Below are 14,762 nucleotides of genomic sequence, written 5' to 3'. Positions count from 1 at the left end.
AATCGGTGCTCCATTCAAATCCCCACAATAGTTCTAATTTGCGGACAACTGCTTCGAAAAACGGCGCGTGCATGTTTAAAAACAAATCCGTAATTTCCATGAGCAAGACGAGCGGCGACGTACGCGAGACGTGACGAGCACATAATACGCGAGATATAAAATATCTAAATTTTTTTCCCTAGAATATGACATATTAAACTAAATTCAATATAATAATATTCCTTACTAATCTTTATGAATAATTTCACGCAACTGCAAACTAATGTAATTACATCAGTAATACACAATTAACTTAAAATTGATATTTTGGTCATTTATAGTAAAGATAACTTGATAATATGTAATATTGAATTTTTTTTTAAATATGACGCATGTAATGTCTAAAAAATAAACAAATAAAAATATCCGTTTTATCAATCTTTTAAATAAATAAGATTCAAGCAAATATATGCAATATTGTACACGCAATTAATAATTTAAAATTTATCTTTTCATTACTTAATGAGATAAATTAATTTAATGAAGGGTAAAGTTGCATCTGGCCAAGAATGTAGTATCTCGTTTTCTAAAAGTTGTGTGCTATCTTGATTAAAAGTTCCCAAAAGAATCTGACTTCGGTCGTGTAGGAGGAATAGCATACTGTGAAAGTTAAATCAAGCTCTATGTATTACATACTAAGAAAATAGCGCTTAAGAGAGAACTGGGACGCTTTTATTGAGAAATGTCGACATTACTACATTATGCGTTGTGCAAAAAGTTTTAATCGAACAATTCTGTCGTAGTTGAGAGAGTCAGAATTTAAGCTCTTTTAAATACCTACGGAACTGAAAGTCTAATCAGTACCATCTTAAGCCCCGTCTTATAATACTCACTAATTCGATCCAAGTAACCAACTTTGTTCTATTACACGCTTGAAAATTTCATGAAACTTTCGAAAAGTACATGTCCCTTTTTGTCTAGCGATAGAATCCACTTCGTGACTTGGAATATACGAACGGTTTTGTTTCATGGCAGGCGCGCTTCATTTAAAGTTACATGCATATAAAATAATAAAAATAAAAATAAAATCGCGTAGTTTTTTCTGTTTTATATAAAAATTGTATATCAAATAAATGTAACAATTACCACGCAAAAGTTAATTAAATTGACATATCGACAATTGTTTGATTGAATAAATTGCAACCAATTGATACGTGTTCGTGATGTTATCAAAAATAATCCGCAAAAACTGGATATTCGACCCGTAAAATATCATACTGTCACTGCTTTAATTCTGTGTATTGAATAAATCAAAGTGACCTATTGAAAAATACGGCTTATATTCTTAAAAGCTTTGACTATCCCGCTGGAAAAGATAAATATTTGACATTTGTGTCGCGGGAGAAATGTACACGCTATTTCGTTCTATTATATAGCAATTTCTATCATATAAAATACAAAATCAATATTAGTTCATAAAGTTCTAATATATACGATCAATTTGCATCTTTCAGTTACGCCGGAGAGCATAATCATACCCATCGTGTCCTGCATTCTGGGGTTTCCGTTACTGGCGTTAATGGTAATTTGCTGCCTACGGAGGAGAGCGAAGCTCGCTCGTGAACGGGCCCGACGAAGGAACTGTGATTTGGATCATGGCGCATTGAGCCTCGTTCGTTTCAGTCCGGTTCATCGCCTAGGTGAGCCCACCGAGTTTAAAAGTGAAACTGGGACACGCGCGCGCACGAGGAACAGATATTCGCCGCGTGAATAGAAACACCGAATGGAAATTAAATCGCCCGTGCAGAATTAAATCCGTGCCGGATACAAACACCCCAAATCAACTGCAAGAAAATTATTAAATAAGTTTATGACACATTTTCCGATACACGTAAAACTTTAGTTTTTTAATTTACTAATATTAATTACATTCTTTAATTTACTAATACTAATTAATTAAATTCTATATTTATAGAAATAATTTAAATTAAATTAATAATTTAATTTAAATTATTTCCATAAATATACCATATATCTAATACATTTAAATAAAATTGAAATATAAAATATTTATATTGCTGTTCGCTAGCTTTATAAAATAAGTGTAGTACGACTCATTAATATTTTTAACGACATGACGTTTATTTGAAAAGGCGCTACAAATTTATCACATTTATAGAGGAAACGAGAAATGAAATGCAACAGCGTTTGCTCCAATTTTTTCCCCGTTCTAATAGTGGCTACGTTGTTTTTTATCTCCTCTTTCTCTTTTCCCTCTATGCATTTTTCCTTGACTCTCTGACTGACTGAGTACACGCACACGCAGGTATGCTCCCTCGCGGCGGCATATAAATGCGCTCGATATAGAGGTAATGCGCGACCATTGGCACAAACATAAAGAGGGTAAAAGAGGCTCTACAGCAGATTGAATTCCAGTTTCAACATTCGAATTCATGCACTGACGGATATTTTTAGCTGGAAACTATGGTGGACGCGCATAGCCGATTATTTCTATTCGAAAGCAAATACTCGAAAAATTCCCAGTTAAATCCTCGTCTCGCTCTTTTTAGCAGGAAATAGTCCAGGCATTATATAAAGTGTCAAAAAAAAAAAAAACAATGTATGAAATATCGTTCTAGACTTGCGCTTAAGTTTATCGGATTATTTATTAATCTCGAAATGAAGTTTGCAAAACAATCCTCAAAGTAGCAAAGGTTGTGGGAATCACCGAGCTAGATAAATTTTTTTTACAGCAGAAAGAAATAAATTTCTTTTCATCCGAAAAAAACCCGGATATCGCACGCGGGTATCGCAACAAAACGGATCTATCGCATCGTGATATCAAAAATTGGATCTTACGTCGTTCATTGATAATCCATTTCCGCACGTACAAAGCGATGCATAAAATACGGCGCTCCGGAGCGCCATTTCTCTCGTGCGACATCTTATCCGGATGCGATTTCACGTATTATATGTACATGTGCACTTCCGCGCGATCGAGGGAGTGAGCATCCGAGGGGATGACCGCGTTATCATCTCTCCGCCCGCTTTCATATCTAAAATTCACATTACGTCGAAAAGTTTTTATTATCTGGCATCCAGTTTTTTTTTTTTTTTTTTTTTTGGTCGTCGGGGAAACGACAACGCGGCAGCAAATATACGGCAATAAACGTCGTTTTCGCATAAAGCAGTATTAGCATTTACATCGCTAATGCACTCCAACATCCTCCATTTACATATTGTTTGCAGAAGTATCGGTAAACAATCGCGTGGCACGACAAACTAATTTGTTCGCGTTATCATCACTCAAAATCGCCTGCATATACGCAGGTGTGTAAAATTAATAATAACACGTGTATTATACAAGCAGTTTAATTCAGAATTGTGATGAGCAGTGTGATGAGTGCACCGATTTCAAAGGGCCTGGTCGCAAAGAGAAGGACATTAAATTCTTCTCGTTAATTAATGCAGATATCATTTTAATTAACGGACAATATATCTAATAAATAAATGCATAATTAACGAAATTACCTGAACATATAACATACGTATTTCATCATTAAATATCACCCAAACTCGTAACTTACAATTAATGAAAGCATAATATGACGAAAATTGTTTATGTACACGAAAATAACGGATCTACCGAAATGCATAAAAATTTAACGAGATATGCAAATAATTTTGTTGTCTTTTGACATCGAAATAATTGTGCAGAACACTCAAGCATAACGACCCATGCAAAAAGTATTGACGTTCCAGTAAGCGGCTTAAGCGTCCTACGTAATTATTTTGACGGTGCATTCAGCAAAAGTTATTTTTAGATCTAGTTTTAGCTAAATTTTTTTTATACTTTAGCAAAACCGTTCCTTCCATGTAATATATGTCTCTTCATAACTCTTCATAACTTTTATTATATAATCTAATGTAAATTTACTTTTCTTAATTTACCTGCATTTTTAGAATTTCTTAATATAATTTAAAATTGCAGATAATAATATATTCCTGCTACTATTAGAAAAGAATTTTTAATAATACATAAAAATAGAGATAAAACAACGTTAAAAATATAGGTTAAATTCTTCACTAAATTCTCGATAAGACTTTCTTAATATACGCGTTGATTTAAAAGGCAATTTCTCTGTGTGTATCAGCAAAAAAAAGGGAAATTTAAGAGCTGACGCAGTGCGCTTGAGCGCGAAAAGGCGGATTTATTTCTTCACATACTGCTAATACGGTCTCTCCCAGCAGAGCTAACAAAAAAAGTTTTTTTTTTATGCCCCTGCGTGGACGAACCGCCACGTAAGGCATTGTGTCCGTTCCGACCGCTACAAGCCCTCAATTTACGACAATCTAGTCAATATCAGACAGTAGACGGTGGTTTTGGATTACTATTTAGTGCACGCAGTAGGTGAGGCGTAAAATTTACTGTCCGCAATATTCGTCTTCTAACAAGAGATGCCCGCCAAAAAGCGGAAGATAAATGTTTCCTCATGAATACCACATGAGCATATAGTGTACAAATTTAACTTTATTAAGTTTTTCTAGCTATTAATTTTCAAAGATATTATGACAAGGGAAGCATCTCATGCATAACAAGTTTCATCTTTTAAAATGCTTTTTTCTTAGCTAAATATTAATTAAATGGCATCTTTTTGTATAATACCTTACAATTGGTAATATTGATTATCTTAATGAGTGACAATTAAATCAATTTAAATTAAATTAAAAATCAGCTAAAAAATAAAATTTTATAATTATTCATATCCTCAGCGAGTTTATTTCGGATAAAAACGACTGCTCTTTTTGTAATTTCGAAACTGTACTATCTGTATTTTATTTTTGTATATTTATTAAGAGAAAATTGATTCTAAATTGCGGAAAAAGTTTGAAAGCTAAGACAAAATATCACAAAACAGCCTGAATGTATTGTTCATCGTGACATGCGGTATTATTATAATTGTTTTTTTTTCTTCTCATATTTAAATGCTTCTCTCTGCAAGCAAAATTTATTTCCACGGACAAAAATGTGAATCATGCGTACATCAAAACACGTAAAAAATTAATAAAAAATTGTTAATAGTTAAGAGAAGAAATTAAATCCATTTAATTAATTTTTGTATCAGGAAACTCCCTAATTCTCATTACAGAGAATTAAATTTCGTGCACACTATAAACTTCTATAAATCAGCTATCTAAATTTATCCGTTGAAAATTACTTTTATTTCGTATAAAGTGCATATAAAATGCATGTGTATTTAGAATAAAATTTTACCGTATAAAATTAATTCGCACTGAAAAATTTATTTGTGTTGATAAACGCAGCATCGAACGAGGATTTAGGTAAAATATACGATATGTAGTTAATAGCATTGCTCAATCCTTAGAATTTGGCGGAATGTATATTTTACGAGCAATAATAATTAGCGATTTCTTTAGCATTTAAAAAGAGAATCTATGTTTGTTATACGTATATAAACCAGTGCTTATGGCTTGCCGTACTCCAAAGAATAGAATCGAAATCAAGGTAGAACATAAGATTGTATAAGATTAAGATGTAACATTAATTACTCAGTAAGCGATCGATTATAGTTTTACGGAAAATATTTAAGTAGATAATGTATTAGAAAACTTTACTTATTTCCACTTTTGTTTTGTAAAAATAAGCTCGGCGCAACCTTTTTTATTTTCAAAGAAATATAAAAGCTGCATTAGATTTGCATGGTTCATAAATTAGCTAACGTAAATTAGTTTAGTCAGTGTAGGAATCTTAGAGATTCTCGTAGTTGATTTAAGTAAAAATTTTCGACATCGGAAACTTCGTCAATCGATGTAATGGCAAATCTTTGATAGATATTCTTAAGATGCCAATAATCGCAAGTGGTGCGCAAACAAAGCGCGAAAGAGAGCACAAAAGTATTTTTATTTGCATTAAACACATTCGCGTATCCATATCGTCTTTAATCATAAATAACTGGTTCTGAAATATTCTCAGATCACACATTAAAACTTGCAATCGACAGCGCGAATATGTTCAAACGGAAGTTAACAGTATTGGCATATTTTATGGCGTAACTTACATGTCGTCGATATTCCCGCAGCTGGCATCGATCGACCGGCGCGTACCGTGTCCTTAAGAGGTGATCGTGGATCCCGAGCTTTCTCATCCCTGGAACTGGACACAGTAGTTGAGGAGCGTTCAGATCCCGAACAAAGCACCGCCATCGAATTAAGTAGCCCCGACTAGCATCCAGCTTTGGCACCGTCCAGGTAATCACGATTACCTTTATAAAAAAGTATTATGTATATTAATATTTATGACCATTGCATAAATTATTAATTTTTCTATAATAAACATGAAACATGACATGTAATCATACTGAGAAATCTAATTCATATACACATATGCTTCAAATTTATGCAATCAAATGCAATAAAAATGTCAATAAAAATGCATCTTAAAACTTCATTAGAACAACGAAAATCAGACTACTTTTGTTACTTGGCGATGCCGAATTTTATATTTTCCGTCAAAAAAATGTGCACGATTGAATAAAAGACTGCAAAAACATTTGACGTAACTACTAACCTTTTATTCATGTAATAAAAGTTTCTAATTTCAGATCGACATTTTTTCTTTGTATACAAGAAAAAGAAAAATTAAGAACAGAATAAAATTATTAATTATATAAAATTTTTATACTATATCATGAGTCAATTGCTAAACGAGAAATAATTCAACCAGAGGAGCTACATACATTAACATATGTGTACAAACTCCATTCAATTCGTAAATTAAATGACCAATATTATATTACAGGAAGAGAAAAACAATTGACTATAAATGCTTGTGCTGAAAGTAATCGCGTTAATCGAGAAATAATCCAAACAATGTACGTTATTAACATATATACGTGCTTTATTAAATTCGTGAATTAAATAACTAATATTACGATAAAGCAGCTAAAAAGTAGCTAATTACATCAATATTTGTACTAAAATTAATCGTGTCAATCAAAAAATAATTCAAAATAGAATAATATGCGTTAATAATAGTATAAAAGCTCCATTCAAATCACAAAATAAGACTAATATTACATTAAAATAATAAAGCAATAAAAAATATAGCTATATAATTTCTTTCGTATACAAAAAGATAATTTTAACGCCAATAAAAAATCTAACTATATAAGACTTTTATATCAAACAAGAAATTCAAACAAAGGAGTATGCATTATAAATAAGTACAAGCTCTATCCAATTCGCAAATCAAATGACTATTATTACGATAAAGCAACTAAAATTGAGCTAATTAAATAAAATAAATAAAAATCGCTAATTACACAAACAGCTGAACTAAGGTGACATTAATCAATAAATAATTCCAACGATGGAGTTATGTGTATTAATAATAATAATAGTATATAAACCCCAGTCAATTTATAGATTAAACAGTTCTACAGACAATGGAAAAAAAATTAACTAAATATTACATTTTATATTAAACGTAAAGCAGTCACGCTAAACTTTAAAGCAGTCACGCTAAACAAGAAATAAATTGAACAATAAAATATTATGTGGTATATGCAATATGAGTCATAAATTAAGTAACAATTATAAATACTATGACAAAAATTGAATTGTCTAATTAACGGTAGCGTGACAAACAAATTTGGTGTTATCGTTTTTTAAAAATACGCACAATTTAATAATACAACACCGCAAAACGTATGTAGTTCCTGCTTATTATATTGCCTAAATAAAAAATTCCTAATTAACTTTGAGTTAATATTTATTATATATATAGTTTTAAAATTAATAAAAAACAATGTCAATATTTAATTATCAAAGTCAATATTAAGAAATAACAAAATCGAAAGACGATTCGAAAGATGAAATTCCTGATTTAGTAATTGTATCCACTTGATGGACGAATTAAACGACTGCGATTGAAATTGATTTGTTACAAGCGAATATATAATACTAAATTTTAACATAACATTGAAGTATAACATTTAAATATAAAAAAAAGCATTTTTAATATTTAATAGTAACGTTATATTTCAAATTTAGTACTTTATATCTCGTAAGAATATTTCTGTCATGAGTAGATAAAAAATTCCAAAATGCGAATTTCACATAAAAATGTTTCCTTCTATCTAGCTCTTCTGCTTTTTTGTTCTTTTTCCCATCGTTTTTTACAAACTGAATTATTCTAATTATATAAGCCGCATGCGCGAAAGATGGTGCTAGCCGGACAAGATCGTTGAACCTAAAATCATAATTAAAATCCATTCAGAAACGAAAGCCATAATTAAAACATTATTGTAAATCATGACACAAATTTATGTTAAAAGCTCTCCTTTTCTGTGCGTCAAGAATATTTCAAGACGATTCTTTATTTCTCACCTTCTCGTATTTATGTGTAATAAAAATTTCTAATTAACTTCAATATCTGTTTTGCAAAAAGATTCAGTTTTAAAATTAATAAAAAGGATATTTTTTAACTTATGAGATTTCTTGCCGAAAGCAATTTTGTCGAATCAAAAAACAATTCGAATGATAGCGCCTATGTCAATTACGTATCTCGAAACACTTGATCATGGATAATTCGTTAAATCAAGAAAAATTAAATTGCTCGTTAATTAGCAATTAAAACCAGAATTTTTTCCAAAAGAACGCGTACGATGAATAAAAAATCGTGAAGCGTCACACAAAATTATCTTTCGCTTTCTTTCTCCTTATTCCCACTGAAAATGACAAACTGAATTTACTCAAATTCCGCAAATTTGTTTTGCGAGAAATATATTGATTGACCGACGATTGCACGTAAGATCATCAGGTAAAATTGCAATGATGATAAAATTTTTGCAATTTTGTTTCATAATGAGATAATTTTCAAATTTAACTGAACAAGAAAGTGAAAAAATCAATTTATATTAAATATTTTTAAATAAGTAGAATAATAAAAAATTTAAAAAGTAAAATAAGAGAAATTAAAAAACCAGCAAAATTTGTATTGCATTTATAATGCAAATTCTATCGTAAGGCCGATGAAACATTTTAATATTACTAGAAACAATGTTGTCCACGATAGTGGGTTTCTAAATAACAATTATTTCCTGGAAAAAGTATTGTCTCTTTGCAAAATTAATAAAAATTTTTACAATAAAATATTTTTACAATAAAATTTTATATGATACTTCGATGCACTATTTTTCGTAAATTTGAAAATATTTTATTTTTTTATTTGGAAGGTACATTGCCTGATATTGAAATAGAATTGTACAATTGCAATTTATTTGTTTCCGATAAAAAAAGTGTTACTAAACATAGTATATTATAACAAAATAATTAGTATTATAAATTATGATAAAAGTTGATGGTGTTAAGTCTCAAGTGCTTATTTTTTTTAATCTGAATATGATTTTAAAATCAACGAGTTAACAAAAATCCTTGTTAACTCACTGACTTTCAACAATTTTTATTTTTAAGAAATTGGAATTTTATGCAGCTAGACGAATTTGCATTTTCATCTCGGTGAATTTTCTCGAAAATACACGGGACAACTTTTTTTCAATTTCTCATCCATCTCCATGTAATCAGAGTAATGAAATGCGCGTCGATATTTCTTTCAGAGGAACACAATTCTCAAATTAATAAAAGATGTAAAATATTTCACCTGTGAATATTTAATTCGCACCGAAAACGGTTGCATTATTCGATAGACGACTCGAACGAAGGCGTTTATACGTGTTCTCTAGTAACCGCGTGCATATAAACTCCCCCCCCCCCCCAAAAGAGGAAAAAAACGCAAATTATTCGTCGAACCAACGAGAATCGAAGAACTACCCGTTAATTGGCGGCACCTGCGATACCAGCAACTCGATATTTCTCGGAAGAGACTAATTGGATGAAGATTCGCGAAAACTCCCGCGAGTGTCACACGAAACTCCATTTCGCGGCTCACCCCCCCGTTCCCCTCCCACCTCGTTATGTTAGCAGCAATCTGAATTTATCCGAATTACGCGAAAATCGTACGACACAAGGGAGAACACGCTGATTGGATCGCACCTAAGATAATTGCGACGGTGCAATGACGCCAGAATATTTCCGGAGTTTTTCTCCCCTCGCCTCCCCCTCCCTCCTTTTTCCTTTCCAGCGCAGTGAACATTTTCGAGAGCGATTTTTGTTTTTAACCCCCGCCTTCCCCCCTACCTTTAGTAAGAGATTAAAGCGGACGATTATTTTCTCCTTTGACAGGAACACAGTACTGAAATTAACAGAGATAGCTCACCTGTGATGCATCGAAAACAACGGTTATTGAGATTGATCCGAACGATCCGAGCTATGTATATACGCGTTAGCTATAAACGCGTACAAGCATCGATTCACGAAAGCGAAGATCGATCGCTTTAATAACGGCAACAGCGACACTCGATAACCTCGCGAGGAAAACGCGCGCGACCGAAAATTCGCAGGACACTTGCGCCTCGCCCTCCTTCCTTTCCTGCCGGTTACGCTACCGATCTGAACTTATCTGAATTACGCGTGAGAGAAACGCGCTGATTGGACGACCCTTTGTAGAGTGATAATCGTGACGCTGCGTGCAGTGGCGCTGTGGCGCCAGAATACGAGCTTGCCTCCCGCCCCTCCGCCGCTCTGCGTCCAACGGCTTTTCACGAACATTTCTAAAGACTGAAATGATTATCTTATTTCCCAGACTCAATCGATAAAAATAATGAGGTTCCAGTCCTCTCTTCTTAACAGAAATACGACTTTAAATTAATAGAAAAGATTGCAGCATTAAATTAAATAAAATTAAATATTAACGCTCGCTCGTAGACACCATGGGAATTTGAAGATTCAGAGGATCTTCACGGAATTTTCGCCTTTGAGTTATTCCGTAGACGGTAAACAAAAGAGATCGGTTTCCCTCCTTAAAAAATTGTTGACAGTGGATTTATCGTCGTCAAACGCGACGCAGTGTCTCGTCAGTCATGCTTTGTTAGCGACAAAGCGAAAATTGAGGGTCTTCAAATTTCCCCGACGTCTACGAAGAATTGAATAAAACCGTTCAAAAAGTGAAATGATGACATGAAATCAGATATCTTACTTGTGGTGGACATTGTGCCAAAAGCAATCGCCGAGATTGACCGGAGGTCATTCGAGCTAGGCTCATGCATTTATAGTAACAAAGGCCTCGACTTCTCAGCCGACTCACAGAAGCGATCGATACTTCATTAGGGTCGACGAAGATCGAGTTAGCTGCTATTTAACGGCAATAGAGTGACACGATCGGATTCGATATTTCACGAATAAAACTTGCATGACCGGATAAACGGTCATGAGAAACCGCGAGCGTCACGCGATGTATCCCTCCTCTTGCTTCCTCGCGCGAATTGAGAAATTGGTAAATTTCTTCGTCTAGCACGAACATATATGTATGCAGACACGCCGATTGGTCGATGCGACCGCGATTAAGTTTACGGCAGTTGAAATATTGAAAAAAGCGCAATTTTCCATTCAAATTGTGGAAACTTACATGTAAAATGTATTAAAAATGAAAAAAAATTCTATAACGCAGAATTCTTTATCGAGTAAAAAATATTGGTACATGTCCATTTTTATTGCTCTCTCGTGACGAGTATTTATCAGCTCCATCAAATTCTATAAGCGATGAGTATCGATGATATTTCCAACACATCTCGTTAGTGAGACATTTTGATCGATAGCACATATATAAAAAAATTGAGTATAATGGAATACAAAATAGAATAAGAGATTAAAAAATATATGAAGAAAGCAAAAAAAGCTTAAAATATTGAAACTAATTTAATGGTTAAAAAATAATGTTGATGCATTTTCAGATGTGTTTGTATTATTTCCTGTTTTTACAGGTCTCCACGACCATCGAAATCTTTGGCGGTGCCATTGCCTGTGGATCACAGCCCGCTATGGACAGCTTTGACACATGCTAACGCAGTCTCTGCAGCGTTAGGTGATACCTAGCAGGAGGTGGAAGACGGCAGTTGTATCGAAGCACTCGTCCTAGATCTGCCAATCATTTACTGACCAGCCTCTCTGAAAATAGATGTCTTAGTGAAACATCAGAAGAAAGCTGGACATCCTTACTCAAAGCACTACCATATCGCGTTAACAATCGCGCGAAATAATATCAGATAAATATGCAATGCTCTTCTATGTCACAAGAGATGTAAATAAAATAAAATTTACAACAAAAAACAACGTTCAAAAAGTAAAGCATTGTATGATCCTTTTTATGTAAATGTATGTACATGCACGTATACCGCGCAACTAAACGCATTGCGATCAACATGAAATTTTATACTATTTGCTCGCGACATTTGCGCGCGAGTAGAGCTTTTTACACGATAGTTATAATATAAAACGTACTCGATCACTGTAGAAAGTAGCTGGTCTACAATACTAATATATTGATGTACATACAAATTTTTAATTAATGTACAAACAAAAATTATATGAATAAAGTTATTATTCGTGGCTGTATTATATATAGATTGATATTGTACACAAGTATGTCATTCTATGTGCACCTTTATAACATTTAACCATTCTACTAGTCAACATATATAACATATTTATAGACAGAATATCTTTTTATATTAGATCGATGAATAGAATGATCCTCGACAGTCACATACACATGATAAACTAAATAGAATTTTTTAAAATCATCCTTAAATACATAAATTTCACAGTGCAAATTATAGCTATGTAATCAACTGACAGTTAAGATCCCAATATTATGCGTCCTTTCTTCGCTGCCTTTTTCAATTTATTCTGTTTCTTTTCCTTTTTCTTCTTCATAATATTTTCTCGTCGTTTTTCTTGCCTTTCCTGCACAGATTTCTGTACATTTTCTATCCTAGAATTCCATTTCTTCGCGCTGTATTTCTTTTTCTGCTCGTTCCGTTTTATGGTACGTTTCAGCAACTCAGGATCATCTTTAATCTATTAAATAAATATAATGTTATAAAATTTAATATATATGAAAATAATAAAACATATTTCTGTAAAAAATAAATAATACAATTCATAATATAAAATAAAAGACAAATTAGCTAATGTAAAATGTAAGCAAAAAAAATCTGGTTGCATAAATTGAAAATCTGATGAACTAGAAATCAATGAAATCTATAAAAATTAAACATGCAATCATAATAACCGAAATTTTGATCAATAATATCAAATGGATTCATGTACCTTTGGTTGATATAATCAAAATGTCTTTTTCAATAAAAAATTTAAAAATGATAAAAACAAGTATATAATTAATATTTTTAGCTATTACTTTCTATATTTTCTCAGAGAGATATTAAAACAATAGTTTTAAAATGTAAAGTAAAAAACTGTGAATACATACTTTTTCACCAGATGCTTTTGCCAATGCAGATTTCCACGCATCTTTCTCTCTAATGTCTTCAGCTTTTTCCTTATCACCCAAATCTTCCAATTGCTTCAATTTTTCTTTCTTCTGTTGCAACTGTTGCAATATCTTTTTAGGATCATTCTGACTTTTAGGTAATTTCTTTTTTACACCAATCTCAGAGAAGTCAAACTTACTGAATACCATTTTACCCTCTGAATTAAAAACAGGCTTTGCTTTCGGTACTTTTGGTACTTCTTCACTTTCTGTCTTTATTTTGATACCACCAACTGTATTCTGTTCTATCCTAGCAAGCTTTTTCTGTAATAAATGTTCTTCTTTTTTCGTTTTTTTCTTGATTCTGTTTTTCAAAGTTTTCTTAAGAAGTTTCTGTTTATAATCCAACTTCTTTATACCCTTTAATTCCTCCAATTTTGCATGTAACTCTTCAAAAGTATGTGCTCTTTTAGTTTTCTTGCCAGGTATAGTAAAAGTTTTCACTGCAAAGTATAATTTAAAATAGAAAAATATAATTAAAAAAACTCTACATTATTTATACAGAATAAAAAAGATTTTTTGTGATAAATGGACCCAATACGAACTTCTTTAAAACAAAAGATATCATCATCAAAGTAACAATTTTGTATTACAGAACAAACATAATAAAATTTTATTGATTAATGTTAAATTAATTAAATTCTATACAATTATTGTATTTTTAAATAAATATAAAAATACCTTTTCTTGTAGACACTTCTTCTTTCGATGATAAACAATTTTTTTCAGCTAAAGAAAAATATAAAATTACATTTTTAATTGTAAAAAAAATGTAATTCTTAAAATTATACAAATTACATTATTTGAAAAATATATATTTACCCAATTCACGCGTCGACAGAGGCATTATAGACAATATTTGTGAAATAAACTGTTCTTCTTTCTGAAGCATTTTGCCTGCTTTCTCTATATTAAATCCCTTTGACATTGTTAACTGCATCTTTCTTGCGGCTCACGTGTACTTCGGAGAAAATGTAAATAATTTTCTCATATAGGTTAGGTTGCCCAAGTACTACAAACGGTCTGCGTTCCGAAATTTACTCAAATTTACTGCCAGTACTGAAAATCTATAGTACACGTACCCCTAGGGTGCGTTCGGGTAGACGCTATTAGCGCTATCAGCATCAGTTTATCCTTGTTCTACTTTTAATGAGTAATAAAGATGGACTGATGCTGGTAGCGCTAATAGCGTCCCGAATGCACCCTTAAAGCTTAAATCTTAATTGTAGACGCCGTAGACAAGGCCGTAAGCCCGCATCTACAATAGGTATAGTAAGCCTTATGCGATAAGAAACTGATCAATTATAATTGAATG

At 32.2% G+C, this 14,762-nt stretch overlaps 2 protein-coding genes and 1 non-coding gene across 6 annotated transcripts in view; 1 reads left to right on the top strand and 2 right to left on the bottom strand.

The window, feature by feature from the left end:
• The window catches only part of LOC105839114, a 33,001-nt gene extending 28,859 nt beyond the window's left edge, over positions 1 to 4,142 (top strand). For both annotated transcript variants that reach the window (XR_004963951.1, XR_004963950.1), the window contains exon 2: positions 1,494 to 4,142. This is a non-coding gene — a transcript (uncharacterized LOC105839114). The remainder of the gene's footprint in view (positions 1 to 1,493) is intronic.
• Positions 1 to 11,407, bottom strand: part of LOC118646403 — a 133,366-nt gene extending 121,959 nt beyond the window's left edge. Inside the window, exons 1-2 of one of the 2 annotated variants that reach the window (XM_036289188.1) lie at positions 10,277 to 11,407; positions 6,060 to 6,263 (exon numbers count right to left, since the gene is read on the bottom strand). In XM_036289188.1, the coding sequence (XP_036145081.1) occupies positions 6,060 to 6,146 (87 nt within the window). In that variant the 5' untranslated portion in view covers positions 6,147 to 6,263; positions 10,277 to 11,407. The other variant, XM_036289189.1, reaches the window with a different exon arrangement.
• A 164-nt stretch (positions 11,408 to 11,571) lies between these two features.
• On the bottom strand, positions 11,572 to 14,496 carry LOC105839113 (surfeit locus protein 6 homolog). 2 transcript variants are annotated; one of them, XM_012685173.3, is made up of 5 exons: positions 14,270 to 14,387; positions 14,129 to 14,176; positions 13,388 to 13,890; positions 12,752 to 12,975; positions 11,572 to 12,063 (listed from the first exon to the last, which is right to left on the bottom strand). In XM_012685173.3, exons 1-4 carry the CDS (start codon positions 14,385 to 14,387, stop codon positions 12,754 to 12,756), a joined length of 891 nt encoding a protein of 296 aa, XP_012540627.2. In that variant the 3' UTR covers positions 11,572 to 12,063; positions 12,752 to 12,753. The 2 variants fall into 2 exon arrangements, with proteins under 2 accessions (XP_012540627.2, XP_028046328.2); XM_028190527.2 differs by lacking the exon at positions 11,572 to 12,063 and having other exon boundaries at positions 12,414 to 12,975; positions 14,270 to 14,496.
• Positions 14,497 to 14,762: the final 266 nt, after the last annotated feature.

This window comes from Monomorium pharaonis, chromosome 6 (assembly GCF_013373865.1).
Source record: "Monomorium pharaonis isolate MP-MQ-018 chromosome 6, ASM1337386v2, whole genome shotgun sequence".
Taxonomy (NCBI): Eukaryota; Metazoa; Arthropoda; class Insecta; order Hymenoptera; family Formicidae; genus Monomorium; species Monomorium pharaonis.
The sequence above is the reverse complement of the archived record's forward strand: the minus strand, read 5'-3'. Positions and strand labels throughout refer to the sequence as shown.